At 39.5% G+C, this 14,655-nt stretch overlaps 1 protein-coding gene across 7 annotated transcripts in view; it reads left to right on the top strand.

The window, feature by feature from the left end:
• CDC42BPA (CDC42 binding protein kinase alpha) overlaps positions 1 to 14,655 on the top strand; it is a 195,599-nt gene that overhangs the window by 95,030 nt on the left and 85,914 nt on the right. For all 7 annotated transcript variants that reach the window (XM_063124145.1, XM_063124144.1, XM_063124140.1 and 4 more), the window contains exons 7-11: positions 1,294 to 1,494; positions 2,123 to 2,371; positions 5,204 to 5,283; positions 7,223 to 7,389; positions 10,340 to 10,462. In XM_063124145.1, coding sequence (XP_062980215.1) covers positions 1,294 to 1,494; positions 2,123 to 2,371; positions 5,204 to 5,283; positions 7,223 to 7,389; positions 10,340 to 10,462 — 820 coding nt within the window. The remainder of the gene's footprint in view (positions 1 to 1,293; positions 1,495 to 2,122; positions 2,372 to 5,203; positions 5,284 to 7,222; positions 7,390 to 10,339; positions 10,463 to 14,655) is intronic.

Genomic DNA, 14,655 nt, shown 5'->3' with positions numbered 1-14,655 from the left:
ATACTAGACGGTGACAAGGGAGACCTGTGGTCTTCCTGTAGTAAAAGCAGCATCAGAACTGGCATATCAGCTGTGACTCTGATGCGGATATACCAAGAGCAGGAGAAGCAATTATGAACTGTGATCAGGAGACAGGCTTTTCTGTATATGTCTCCATCCATGCTGCTCCTGTTTAAAGCAAGTTTGGAGCAGGGAATGGGATGATGGATTTTAACCCCACAACTTAACTCTACCTTTCTTTGCATCCTGAACAGGAATGCAGCCATATAGTAGCTACCCATTGTATGATAGATGATAAGTTCCAGAATACTGTTGTAGCGATGTTCAAAGCTTTGATAGTATGTGCTGGTACAATTTGGCAATAATTCCATGTACAAAATCATACCTAGCTGAAATGATTTATTGTGGTGTTGGTTCTTGAGAAACAAAGAGCCTTGATACTTTGTTTTGCTGGACCTTTCTTTTTCATATGCCCATGAAATTGGATGACACTCCAAACTTTGTGCTATGCAGTTAAAAAAGTAAGAAGGGGGTATTGGTGTATCCCAGTTGATGTCACAAATCCCAGCCTGTCACACAGATCTCAGAGTACTATAAATAATGCCTATTCATACATGGTACTCACTACTCTATGTACACTGTGCAACTTTGTGTGCCTTTATATCCTAAAACAGCATGACATGTCTTTTTCCACTACCAACTCAAACCCATATATTTTGTATTACTTTGCTATCTATTAACAAAAGCCTTGCCAATTTTTTTTAAAAAAACATAAATATATAAAATTATGCACTGTTTGCTATTAAATACTGAAAAGCTTTTCCATTGTCTGACACTCTCGGGAAGAAATACAAGACTGTATAGGAATATGGAACCTCCCTTCACTTCAAGGATTGGAAACTAGATACTAGTGTTATGTAGTGGTTAGAATGTTTGACTGGGACTCAGAAAAAGCGAGTTCTAGTCCCAGATTGGCCATGAAGTTCACTAGGTGACTTTGGGCTAGTCACTGACTCTCATCCTAGTCTATTTCATGGGTTTTGTGAGGATAAAATAGAGAGGAGCAAGATCATCTACACCATCTTAGGCTCCTTGGAGGAAAAACAGGATATAAATGCAACAAATAAGTAAATACACCCTCCAGAAGCAAATGCTAAACTTCATATTACTGTAATATCTGTATTAAGTCAACTCAAAGGTCAAAAAATACTGTGCAAGCTTCTGAATTCTTCAGAACCCTTCACCAGGCAAGTCATCTTTCCATTTTGGTCATGGAAATTGTAATCCCTGCAGGTTCAGTCTTCAGTGGCAGTTGGAACACCAGACTACATCTCTCCAGAGATCCTACAAGCCATGGAAGATGGGAAAGGGAAGTATGGTCCTGAATGTGACTGGTGGTCCCTTGGTGTTTGCATGTATGAAATGCTTTACGGAGAAACACCTTTTTATGCAGAGTCCCTGGTGGAGACCTATGGAAAGATAATGAACCACAAAGTGAGTGTTTGTGTATGTAAACCATTGACAACTCTCAAAGAACCTAAAATTCTTCTACTCGGTGCTTTATTGTTCTCAGTTTCACTGATAGAATATGCTATCTTTAATTAACTTTGGACTTCACTTTTAACTGCTGCAGTATTATTGTGTGATATCCTTATGTAGAGAAACAGGTTTTTAATGATAGATTTTACAATAATATGCTGTTCTTCTGGATAAAATAATCAAATTCTTGTAGCTTGGACATGATGAAAGCCCCTTAAACATCTCATATCTTAGCTATTTTACCAAATTTGAAAGTGATTAAATAGAATTAATAGAATAGTTGTATGATTAGTTGACTAAATTATATATTTAGCTAAAAAAGAACTGCAGTGGAAATGGACCTCTGAATTTACTGTTTTCCCTTTAAGAAGTCCAACCAGTCACTGTAGGGAGTAAGGCCCATTTAACACACTAGGAATAAATATACAGAAGATTGTGCTGAGTCTCCATGTAGACATAAAGCATTAACTTCACTGTTAGTTAACAAATCTTATGTTGTTTCTTGGTACAAACATAAGGAAATGGAACAGTAAACTATGATTTCTCAGTGTACACTAATTTTCCACATCTTCTTTTCTTTAAGGAGAGGTTTCAGTTTCCTGTCCAAGTGACGGATGTGTCTGAAAATGCCAAGGACCTAATTCGAAGGCTCATCTGCAGCAGAGAGCATAGACTTGGGCAGAATGGGATAGAAGACTTTAAAAGCCACCCATTTTTTTCAGGGATTGACTGGGATAACGTTCGAAACTGTGAAGCACCTTACATCCCTGAAGTCAGCAGTCCAACAGATACATCAAATTTTGATGTAGATGATGATTGTTTAAAGAATTCTGTAAGTTATGTATAAGAGCATCTTCTCCCAAATTGTATTATGCGCATATATTGGTTCGGTTTGCATGTGATGAAAATTATTGTGAATGGGGCAGCATACTAGTGCATGCAACCCATTTGTTCCAGCTGCAAGCAGATGTGGCCCTTCTAAATCATGGCCCTTCTAAACAAACCATGGTCAAAACAGAGTTCTTGGGATCTTTCTCCAGCTTGTCAGGGAAGAGACAAGCTGGAGTTCCTGGTCTGCATATAACCAAACCACGGATGGAAGGTCCATGGTTTGTTTAGCCACTGCCACTTGCAATATGAGCGTGAGCATGCTACCTTGGTTATGAAAATTATTATTATTATTATTATTATTATTATTTATATAGCGCCATCAATGTACATGGTGCTGTACAGAGTAAAACAATAAAATAGCAAAACCCTGCCGCATAGGCTTACATTCTAATAAAATCATAATAAAACAATAGGAAGGGGAAGAGAATGCACCAAACAGGCACAGGGTAGAGTAAAACTAACAGTATAAAAGTCAGAACAAAATCAAGTTTTAAAAGCTTTAGGAAAAAGAAAAGTTTTTAGCTGAGCTTTAAAAGCTGCGATTGAACTTGTACTTCTCAAATGTTCTGGAAGAGCGTTCCAGGTGTAAGGGGCAGCAGAAGAAAATGGACGAAGCCGAGCAAAGGAAGTAGAGACCCTTGGGCAGGTGAGAAACATGGCATTAGAGGAGCGAAGAGCACGAGCGGGGCAATAGTGTGAGATGAGAGAGGAAAGATAGGAAGGAGCTAGACAGTGAAAAGCTTTGTAGGTTAACAGGAGAAGTTTATATTGGATTCTGAAGTGAATTGGAAGCCAATGAAGAGATTTCAGAAGTGGAGTAACATGGTCAGAGCGGCGAGCCAAGAAGATGATCTTAGCAGCAGAGTGGTGAACAGAAACCAACGGACTGATGTGAGAAGAAGGAAGGCCAGTGAGAAGAAGGTTGCAGTAGTCCAACCGAGAAATAACCAGTGCATAAACAAGAGTCTTGGCAGAAGAGAAAGACAAAAATGATCGAATCCTGGCAATATTATACAGGAAAAAACAACAGGATTTAGCTACTGCCTCAATATGAGGAATAAAGGAGAGCGAGGAATCAAATATAAAGCCAAGACTACGAGCTTCCTTGCCTGGAGTAAGTGTAACATCATTGACAGTAAGAGAGAATGAGAGATGAGGAGAAGGTTTAGGAGGAAAAACAAGCAATTCAGTCTTTGCCATATTAAGTTTCAAACGACAATGAAGCAACCAAGTTGAGATATCTGAAAGACATGCCGAGATACAATCGTGAACATCAGGAGAAAGATCCGGAGATGAAAGATATAATTGTGTATCATCGGCATACAGATGATATTGGAGGCCATGAGATTGAATAAGATTACCTAAGGACAACATGTATAAAGAAAACAACAACAGGCCAAGCACCGAGCCTTGCGGAACCCCTTCTGAAAGGGAGAAAGAAGAAGACGAGCTGCCATTAGCCAACACGTTGAAAGAGCGACCCGCTAGATAGGAGGCAAACCAGTTATAGACGGAGCCACAAAATCCGAGGTCATGAAGGGAATCCAAAAGAAGATCGTGATCAACCGTGTCAAAGGCTGCAGTTAGATCAAGGAGAAAAAGAACGGAATAAAGGCCTTTAGACTTGGCAATAAGAAGATCATTGGTAATCTTAGTAAGGGCTGTTTCAGTGGAATGCAAAGGACGGAATCCAGATTGAAAAGGATCCAGAGCAGAGTTACTAGAAAGAAAATCAAGACAACGAGAGTAGACCACACGCTCCAGGATCTTTGAAACAAAAGGCAACAAAGAGACAGGTCGGTAGTTAGACAGAGAAAGCACATCAAGAGTAGATTTCTTGAGAATAGGAGAGACTGTAGCATGTTTAAAAGCAGAAGGAAATGAACCAGAGGACAAAGAAAAATTAATAATATGAAGCAAGGAAGGGAGGATAGCAGGGATAAGATTAATAAAGACCCGAGAAGGAATCGGAAAAGCCATATTTTAAAAATCTGGGTTATTACTAAGTACAATACATGCATATTTGCTTTATACTGTAAATCAGGGTAGGCAACCTGTGACCCTCCAGTTGTTTTGGCCTACTACTCCCATCAGCCCTAGCTAGCATGGCTAATGGTGAAGGATGATGGAAATTGTAGGCCGAAATATCTGGAGCATCACAAGTTTCCCATCTCTGCTCTAAATACTTCCAAAATATAGCATTGTGATAACAGATTTCTTTAGGGCTGTACAAAATAGCCAACCTATAGCCAAAAGAAATAGTCAAAATTGAAGGGTATTTTTTAAAATCATACAATATTTTGGTATGTTTGACACATATTGAATTGCAATGACTTTTTAAAACAGCAAGATGGGGGGGGGGGGGGTTTAAAAAACAAAATCCTGCCTGACTATTGGACACAGAACATCCAAACACAGTACTATAGTATGTGGTATTGTCAGGCTGTTGTTTCTAGTTTACAGCTCTGTACATGTGGTAGGTGGGTGATGCTGAGATCAAGGAATTCTAGGTCAGAAAGATCACTACAGCGCCATAAAGGGCCAGGAAAAATAGCTGTGTTAATTATGTGGAGGTCTTTCTTTCTCAAGGATGATAACATTGCCACAACCAAGAGAAGAATAGTGAAGCTGTTATTAAGTTATGCCCTAGGGCAAATTGCTGCTGCCTCTAGTAGAACACTTAAGTGGCTAATATCACCTTCAATGGATTCAAACACATCAACTTTTTTCAAACTCGTGAAACCTAATTTGAATGCTTGTTTTTATCCCTAAGGAGACGATGCCCCCTCCAACCCATACTGCGTTTTCTGGTCATCATCTGCCATTTGTAGGATTCACATACACAAGTCGCTGGTGAGTTGAAGCCTTCCATTTCCATGGAAGATGGATATGCTAATGCAGAAGAAGGAAAGTTTATTTCCTCTGTAATGTTAGTTATAGAGATTTTTCTGTTTCAATTCAAATGTGAACATGTGGATTCCTTTTGTTTCCTTTATGTTCTTTGAATGACATAAGAACTAGATCATTGTTATCAAATAACAAAAAAAGTTAATGCAAGAAGTGCATTTGGCTATAGGAAGAGCTGCTCTGCCCAGACAAGACAAAAGTGCTCTTGGACAATCCGTGTTCGATGGGGCTACACTCCCCTTGAAGACTTGGGTGTACTCAGCTTGGTGTACTTGGATTCAGCCCTAATACTGGATGCCCAGGTTTTGGCTGTGATTTATTTACAGCTAAACATTTCTTGGCCGCCTTTCAGGGCAGAGGTCCTCACAAGGCAGCTTACAACAATAAAATATTAAAAGCCATAAAAACATGTTCGCAATAAAATAGCAATTAAAACAATAAAACCGTCCGGAACAACAATATCAGTGATCAGGAGTGTGTTTGAACAACTACAGCACCAACTGCACCTTTTCCAAAAGATGTCCGACCTGGTCATGGTGACACAAGTCTTCGTTACTTCCCATTTCAACAACTAAAATGCCATGTGGTTTCGAAACGCTTTCAGAAACGTCTGCTGATCTATAATACTGCAGCCAGACTATTGACAGGGGTCAGTTACAGGGAGCATGTGATTCCCTTGTGAAGGTTATGAGCCAAAAAACTCTGCGCTCTTTCGGATCAGGCTAGTTGAAAGGCCACATTTCCCCCCCATATGAGTCTGCCTGAGTTTTACGATAATTCTCTGTCCCAGCACTACCAAAGGCACATTTTGCAGGAATGTGAGAGAAGGCCGTCTCGGTGGCTAGTCAACTCAGGTCAGGTTAGCTCCATCTCTGGAACTCCCTGTCTAAGCAGGTCAGGTTAGCTCCGTCTCTGTTGTCCGGTCAAAGACATTTTTATTCAGAAATCCATTTAAATTGACCGTGTGTCATTTTCCAAGAAACTGGTACATAATTTAAGATGACGTGTACATCCAAAAATATGAAAGAGCTTTTTATTACAAAATTCATGCAATATTCCTTGGATGACATAAGAACTACATCATTGTTATCCAATGACAAAAAAGTTAGTGTAAGAAGTGTGTTTGGCTATAGGAAAGAGCTGCTCTGCTCAGACAAGGCAAAGGGGCTTCTGCACAATCTGTGTTGGATGGGACGAAACTCCTCTTGAGGGAAATCTCAGGTGCACCAAACAGAGGGTATTTAGAAAATAAACAGAAATAAAGAAAACAGGAGGGGGGAATCATAATTGCACAGGTATGAATTTGTGAAAATTTGCACCCATGCAATTTTCCCTCCCCTGGATGAAATTGTATGGGATTCTGAGTTGGATCGGGTGCCGACTGACTAGGAGAGGCTGCCTATGAAGTGTAGTCCAGATCCTGCAAATCTTCACGGGTTTATAGAGCAGCAGCAGCAGCAGCTGTATGATCCTGTCTTGCCGCGTGTCTCTATTGGCAAGCAAATTAACTCATGGTGCCCGACAGACAGCAGGATAACCCATGGTGGATTAAATAACTCCTCTGCAGTTTGTTATCAGAGTGGGTTATTTCAGGCAAGTAGCCCATCATGGGATAAAAAAAATTCTGACTGACGACACAATGGGTTAAATAATCCACGTCCAAACCCAGTCACTATGTTTTTATTTGATTATGGTTTTCTGTTCTGAATTTTTTGTAAACCTCATTGATTGTTTTCAGAAAGATGGTATAGAAATATAATTATTAAATACAGTAGAAAAGTCTATTGTAATGTATAAATTACAATAGCCAATCAGCTAAAATAAAGAATAAGTTAAAATAGTTGTCTTTTTTCATGTTTCTAAAATTGATAAATTGTCTTCTCAGTGTCCTTTCGGACCGCAGCAGTCTGAGATTTGCAGCTGGGCAACGTGCTGTGGACCTTGATGCCAGTGTTCAAAGGACACTTGAGGATACCTTGGCCACAGAAGCATATGAGAGGCGAATAAGGCGTCTGGAGCAGGAAAAACTAGAACTTAGCAGAAAACTTCAAGGTATTCCTAACAAAAGGGTCTTTGATCAATTATTTAAGTTAAATTAACTTATAGATTTGTGGGAAAACTTGAGGTATGCTATCCTTGTGAGGTTTCACAGATGTTTTAATATTTTTATCTTTAAATAAAATTTTAAATTAAAAAAACATTATTTGAATATGTTTCACGTATAATATGGATAATAATTCACAGTCATAACTTAGTAGTGGTTTTGATAAAAAAAAAAAGACTACAGTTTTCAAGCAGAAATTGAAATATTTAAAAGAGTACTTTATAATAATCCAAAATCAATTGGAGAATCACTCAATTGGAGAATCACCTGTAATTGTTTACATACTGTACAAAAGTAAAAATGAGCCATTCCTATTCTATGGACTATAATGTAAAAATATAGAGGAGGAAAAATTAATGGTGAAAGGACAATCAATCAACTGGTGGAAATTTAGAGAGAAGAGATGGGTTTTGAAGTATAGTTTAAAATGAGCAACAAAAGAGATCTTGCGAATATTGCGATGTTGGAGTTTCAATGTTAGGGAACAGCTAAGGAAAGGGGCAAACTTGAGGGATGGAAGAGCTATTCTTATGCTTTATGAGAATGTTTGTGCCGGAGGATCAAGTTTATGAGAGAGTATGAAAAGAAACAAGGGGAGACACAATTCGTACATTTAAATTTTAAAATGGAAACATTTAAACACAATTTGAGAAGAAAGAAAACGATCATCCCGATTTCGTCACTGCCTGAGTACTGGATGCCCTGTGTCACACAGATGAACAGGTTTGACCCTAGGACAATCCTGGGATAAACCTTAGGTCTACCTACGGCCCCAGTGTACTATAGAAAAGAGAGTAATGTGATCAGACTGGTTGATAGTGAAGATTAAATGGAAGGTGGAATTGAAGACAGAAAGAAAAGATTTGAGATTTGTAAAACAAAGAGCAGAGAATTCCACTTACGAGATGACAAGAGTGCAAATTAGGATTTTTGCAGTACTGGATAAAAGAAAAGAACAAATGTGGGAAATGTTAAAAGTTGGAAAATGCAACTTTTGGAAAAAGTTTTTGGAAAATGACAAGAGACTAAATATGAGGGTAACAGAACCTGGGAAAAACAGACTTCTCACAAGGAATAGAAAAAGATGGGAGAGAACAGGATGGAAGATAAACTGAAAGTTCTGTCTTCCTTGCTCTGACTTGTAATTATTGAGAAGCCATGCAACTAGAGATGTTTGAGAAGGCATCAGATATTTGCTAGAGAAGGAGAAGTGAGTAAACCTTACAATTTGAAGTTGTTGTATAGAAGTGGCAATAGAAGCCATAAAAATGGAAAGTGGAAGTGGTATATAGACAAAAAAAATTCTACCAAACCTTGCAAAATACAAACAGAGGGAGAACAGTAAAAAAGAATAAGAGATATTATATGAATCATAATAAATTCATATAGCAGGACTTGAAGTAGTTAAGACATTTCTGTGGAGTTAAATAAGTTAGAGGAATATCTGATTTAATATTTTGAGAGAGAAGCAGTATAGTGTAGTGCAGTATTGGGGTTAGAGTGCTGGACTGGGACTTGGAAGACCCAGGTTCTAGTCCCTATTCAGCCATAATGTTACTGGGGGCCTTCCTAGACAAGGCCTTAGCGCGCCTTCTGTCCCGGCTTCCCTGCTGTGCGTCCAGATGACGCACAGGGGAATCCGGAGACAGGCCGCGCTGAGGCCTCCTCCAACGCGCTATAAGCGAATTCGCTTATGGTGCGCCTTTTCCCCAGCTCCGGCCTGAGGCCGGAGCTGGGGAACGTCTAGGGACTTCCGCAGCTTTTCGCGGCTCCTCGCTTACTCGCGAGGAGCCGCGAAAAGCCGCGGACCTGGCACAGCGCTCATAGGAGCACTGTGCCCATCGGCGGGAGGGGCGAAGGCTGGGAGGGTGGGTGGCAGGGTGGGTGGCATGGGGGGAGGGCGGGTGCGATCGCGCCGCGCGCCGCCCGGGCAATGCCTGGCCGCCCCATGCCAGGCATTGCCCGGGCTCGGGCGGCGCGCGGCGCAATCGCACCCGCCCTCCCCCCATGCCACCCACCCTGCCACCCACCCTCCCAGCCTTCGCCCTGCCCCCCGTAAAAATAAATAAAAAAAACCCCTTACCTTGTCCGCTGTCTTCGGGCCGCACCCGGCCCCTTTAAAATAATAAAAAAATGGCGGACGACGCAGGGCTTCCGTCCTCCCTGCGTCTCTGCTATCTGTAAGCCTGGGGGAGGCGCGCTAACGGTAGCGCGCCCCAGCCCCGCCTCCCTGCCGGCGTAAGCCAGCAGGTCTAGCAAGGCCCTGGGTCAGTCACTGACTTTCAGATTAGCCTGCCACACAGGGTTGTTGTGAGGATGAAATGGAGAGACTGGGATCATGTAAGCCATCTTGGGTTTGTTACAAGAGGGGAAAAGACAGGATGAAATAATAAATAAACAGTATGAGATTTGAATGTGCACAAGCAGTACCTCTTTTGTGCATTTAGCAGAAACACTATCACTTTACAAGGCAAATAATATCTTCCCATTTTACATATGGTTGCCTCATGCTGTTATTGTTGTTCCTATTCATATATAATGGGAACAGCTGGACAGTTCAGTGCTTGTTTTCCTAAAGTTCCTGATCACGGGAGGGAAGTGGAAGCTACTTCCTTATCCTCAAAATGTGTGAGTTTCACTGAATGGAAGGCCGTCCAAGCAATCTGGAATGAGGAAAAGTTTTATAGATCTATTGAAGATTTTTTTTCTTATTGAATATGATGTTGATAATCAGCTACCAGGTCACCAATGCAGCCTTGGGATTTCCTTGGGCAGTCTATTATGTGGGAATAGGTCTCAAGATGCCAGAACACCTCTCTGCTATTGCACAGATTGAGACTTGTGGATGCAGCCGCTCTCACATGTGTGTCTGCCTTGCTTGCTTGCTTTTTTTCAAAGAGTCCACACAAACGATCCAGGCCTTGCACTATTCAACTGTAGATGGTCCGTTAACAGCAAGCAAAGATACAGAAATTAAAAGCCTAAAAGAAGAAATTGAAAAGCTAAGAAAACAGGTGACTGGTAAGTCCTAGCTATTTATTGTTTTAACACATTTATTGATTGATTGATTACATTTTTATACCGCCCATTAGCCGAAGCTCTCTGGGCGGTTCACAAACCAACACATCATGGTAAGTGTTTGGTTTGCATGTTTGAGAACATACATAGAGGGATTTGTTTTGTTTTTTTCCCTCATAAAACGGCCTCCAGGTCACACAATGAAATTGACAAAATGACTGAAAGAAAGCACTTCTTCACACAACATATAATTAATTTGTGGAATTCACTGCCACAAGATTTGGTGGTTTAAAAGGCTTTAAAGGGGGTTTAGACAAGTTCATCAATGGCTATTAGCCCTGATAGCTAAGCGGAACTTCCAGATTGAGGAACAGTTGCTGGGGAGCAAATCATGGAGACAGCTGTGCTTGGGGGCTTCTGGAAAACATCTAGCTGACGTTCGTGGGAAACAGGATACTGGACTAGATGGATCTTTAGGTGTGATCCAGGAGGGCTTGTCTTGTGTTCTAACATTTGGTTTGCAGGGTTTTTTGCCTCCTCCTTCAACAGAGCTTTTCACTTTTAACAGATTGTTCAGTTATGGAGGATAGTGATGCTGCACTGAGTACAGCCACAATACTTCTTGGCGTTTGCTGTGGCTTCTGCTGTGCCTGTCTGTCTAGGCTGCCGCCTCTTTATGGGTGGGGGCTTCACTGTTTGGTCCTATGTGAGTCCTTACCAGCGTTTCCACTTTGCTATGGGGTTCTGTTAGCTACACCACACTCTTCTTGCTTTTTCAAGGGGATCTCAGGTACAAGGGGTTTCATGAAGGGGTAGGAATTGCATTAGAGACTTGGGCTACCTCGCACCTGGAAGAAATGTAGCACACTTGGCTCTTCACTGGGCATGTAAAGGAAACACTCATTTCGCTTCAGACCCACCTTTTCTCAGCATGACACATGCAGGCTAAAATTTCTATCAATTTCTTGACTATAATGAATTTATTTATTTATGTCTTAGTTTCTTATATTTTTAATCCTGCCAATAACAATAATAGCAAGCAGTTAAAAGACTAATAACGGTACCACTTTTATTTTGATCATCAGTCCCCTCTCCAATCAGAATATGTATTCGTGAAATACATGCATGCTGTGACTTGCCCTCTTACAAAATACGCTGCATTTATATAGTACTTCCAGAGTGTTCAAAACTCCCTGTATAAATCCTCTGTCATCTCTGTACTGCACGGTCTCAATAATATTCTTCTGGTTTGGACTATGCTTACTGTGTGATTTGCTTCTATAAGCAGTTTTAGTGGCCAGTTTACCATGGGCACACGGAGGGACGCAGTAGCACTTCTTCCAGCTGTGCCTGTCAGCTCCATGATGCATTTAGCTATGCAGGCAGCAGAGAGGCTCATAGACATTCCAGAAAGGTTTTTCTGGCTACCTTTGTAAACATAAAGAGGGTAGCCATAAAAATTGGGAGCCTGCCAATCTTTATAAGTGGAGCTTTTGATATTCATTCACATTTGTAGATTTCAGCCCCATTATGACAGCAGCTGTTGTCCTTGGAGCTTGCACCCTGTCTTTTGAATTAATATTGGCTCTTGATATTTCAGAGAAAATGAGTTGGTGATCACAATTCTGATTGTAATCATATGTACTTGCTAGAAACAAAGTTTTAAATAAACAGTAAGTCAACTGAAATCATAGTTTCCTTGGCATTTTAAAGTGAGTCTGAGGTTTGGCTGTAGATTTGGAATTGAATTGAAAGATAAGATCATTCTATCTCAGTTTAAAAAAAAAAAATCTTAAAATATAGATGTTTTTCTGGGACCAGTGTTGCAAAGGAATGCATTTTCTGTCCAAAACAACTGTAGATGGAAAGACTACACTGAATAATTTTGGCATCCCAGTTTTGTTAGGATACGCATGGAAGAGTATATATCTGGTGTGTGTGTGTGTGTAGGCGTGTGCTTGTGTAAATCACTTATCCAGGTGTGAAAACTTAAGATCAATTTATAGCTAGTATCTGTTATGTAGAGAAGTTTAATTGTTTTAAGAAATGTGCTTAAACTGGATTTAAAATCAGTGGACAAATATAAGATTTAGTGATTGAGACAGGATGTCTAATAATGAAACAATTTCTTCTAGTTCTTGATTATTTTAGGCATGTGTTTGTGTTGAAATGAATGATATTTAAAAAAATGTAAATTACAGTGAAACTCAGAAATGTAATCTGTATTTTGCCTTTGTCTTCTGCTCGACTGTAAGGATGTGGCTTTTGAGACTTCTACATGTGCTTTTTATATTGTATTTTGTAATTGTGCTTTTAACCTGTTGGTTGTTTTATTGTGGTTTTAATTTTTGTGAACCGCCCAGAGAGCTTCGGCTATTGGGCGATATAAAAATGTAATTAATAAATAAATAAATAAATAAATCTTGGAATGTGCTAAAATAGGAGAAACATTTAGGGCTCGATTCTTCAATTCCCAGCATTACCTAGCCAGCCATGATGATGGCTGGGGAATGCTGTATGACTTTTTTCTGTCTTCATTTGTGCAGGATTGCACTCTAGATCATTTAAACATAAAATGTATGTTATCGCTTTGATGTTATATATATTGCATTCCTGCATGGGATTTTCTCACCTAAATTTCAGTCACATTCTCAATTCTGTTTGTATGCTTCTACATTAAAAAAAATACATTTTTGACTGACATTACAGACATAGAGAATAGATTGCAAAAGGTAAAGGAAATTATGTCAGTTCCAATTTCACCAGAATAATTTTATTTATTTTATTTATTTATTACATTTTTATACCGCCCAATAGCCGAAGCTCTCTGTTTATAATGCATAAACAAGATATTTGATGATACGTAGAATAAGCAAAATACTGTTCTTGTGGTCATAAAGATAACAGAGTGGAGGAAGTTGTTACAAAACCAGATTCATTCCCTCATTTCTCAGGGGTGTTTCAGCTTTACATTTCTGTTTCCACATGTCCTCATTCTGTGGCCCCAGAGTAGGATTCAATTTAGGGTCCTTTAAATCTATGCTTGTGCAAGTTGTTATAAATGGATATTGTTGTTTTTATACTTTTGGTGGTTTAAAATTTTGTATATCTGTTTTTAATGTTCATTGTTTTAACTTTGTAAACCGCCCAGAAAGCTTTGGCTATGGGGCGGTATATAAATGTAATAATAAATAAATAAATAAGTTCTTGAATCAGCCAGTGGCTCCTAGGAATCATTAACACATGCATATTTACTCAGAAGTAAGCTTCACTGGGTTCAATGGAGAAAACTCATCTTTATGCAAAGGATTGGCAACTAAGGCCTTAGCTAGACCTAAGGTTTATCCCAGGATCGTCCCGGGGTCATCCCTGTTCATGTAAATGACACACAGGATATCCCAGGAGCAGGCAGGGACAACCCCAGGACGATCCCAGGATAAACCTTAGGTCTAGCTAAGACTTACTTGTATGGTGTAGTACTTCAGCAGTGTTTGTTATATAACATTACATGTAGAACTACAGCTGTTAACCTGGAAAAGGAAGACAGGGTGGGAAATAGTTTATCAGTAGATCATAGGCACTGCATTTCAGTTTTAACCTTTATGACTTTATTGAATGACTTTTTAAGAATATTGTTAGCGAATATTGTCAGCACCATGTACATTGATGGTGCTATATAAATAAATAATAATAATAATAAAATAAAAAGTTGTAATGTGTTACATTTAGAGTTCTACTCAGCGGGGGTCTTAGTAAATTATGACATTTTTCTCTCCCCATCATTTTGACAAATGATAGCCTAGCATATGCTTTTAGTTTTTTGAGGTCAAAGTTACAGTATTTTGTTATCTAAGTTACATAGGAGAAAACTTTGAGGAATCTTTAATATAGTGAAAAAATGTAAGGGAACGAGTAGAGAGTGCAACAAAGTAATTCATGCATGAAAGAGAGATTTATTTTGGCTCTCTTTAACAACATAATACATTTCTTGTGCTGGTGACTTCAGGAGAGTTAATAATCCCTGGCACTGAGCTACAGGTGTCATTTAAATTCTCTAAACTTTAAAATAAGTGTTAAGAATTTTACAGAGTTCTACTAGTATCTAGCTTTGTGTAAAAATCTTGCTTTTCAAAGAGCTGGTCTTGTAGAACAATGTTAATGAAAATCATGATAATGCTAATGCTGGGGTCTTGGTT

This window comes from Elgaria multicarinata, chromosome 4, assembly GCF_023053635.1.
Source record: "Elgaria multicarinata webbii isolate HBS135686 ecotype San Diego chromosome 4, rElgMul1.1.pri, whole genome shotgun sequence".
Lineage (NCBI taxonomy): Eukaryota > Metazoa > Chordata > Lepidosauria > Squamata > Anguidae > Elgaria > Elgaria multicarinata.
This window is presented reverse-complemented; position numbering and strand designations above follow the sequence as displayed.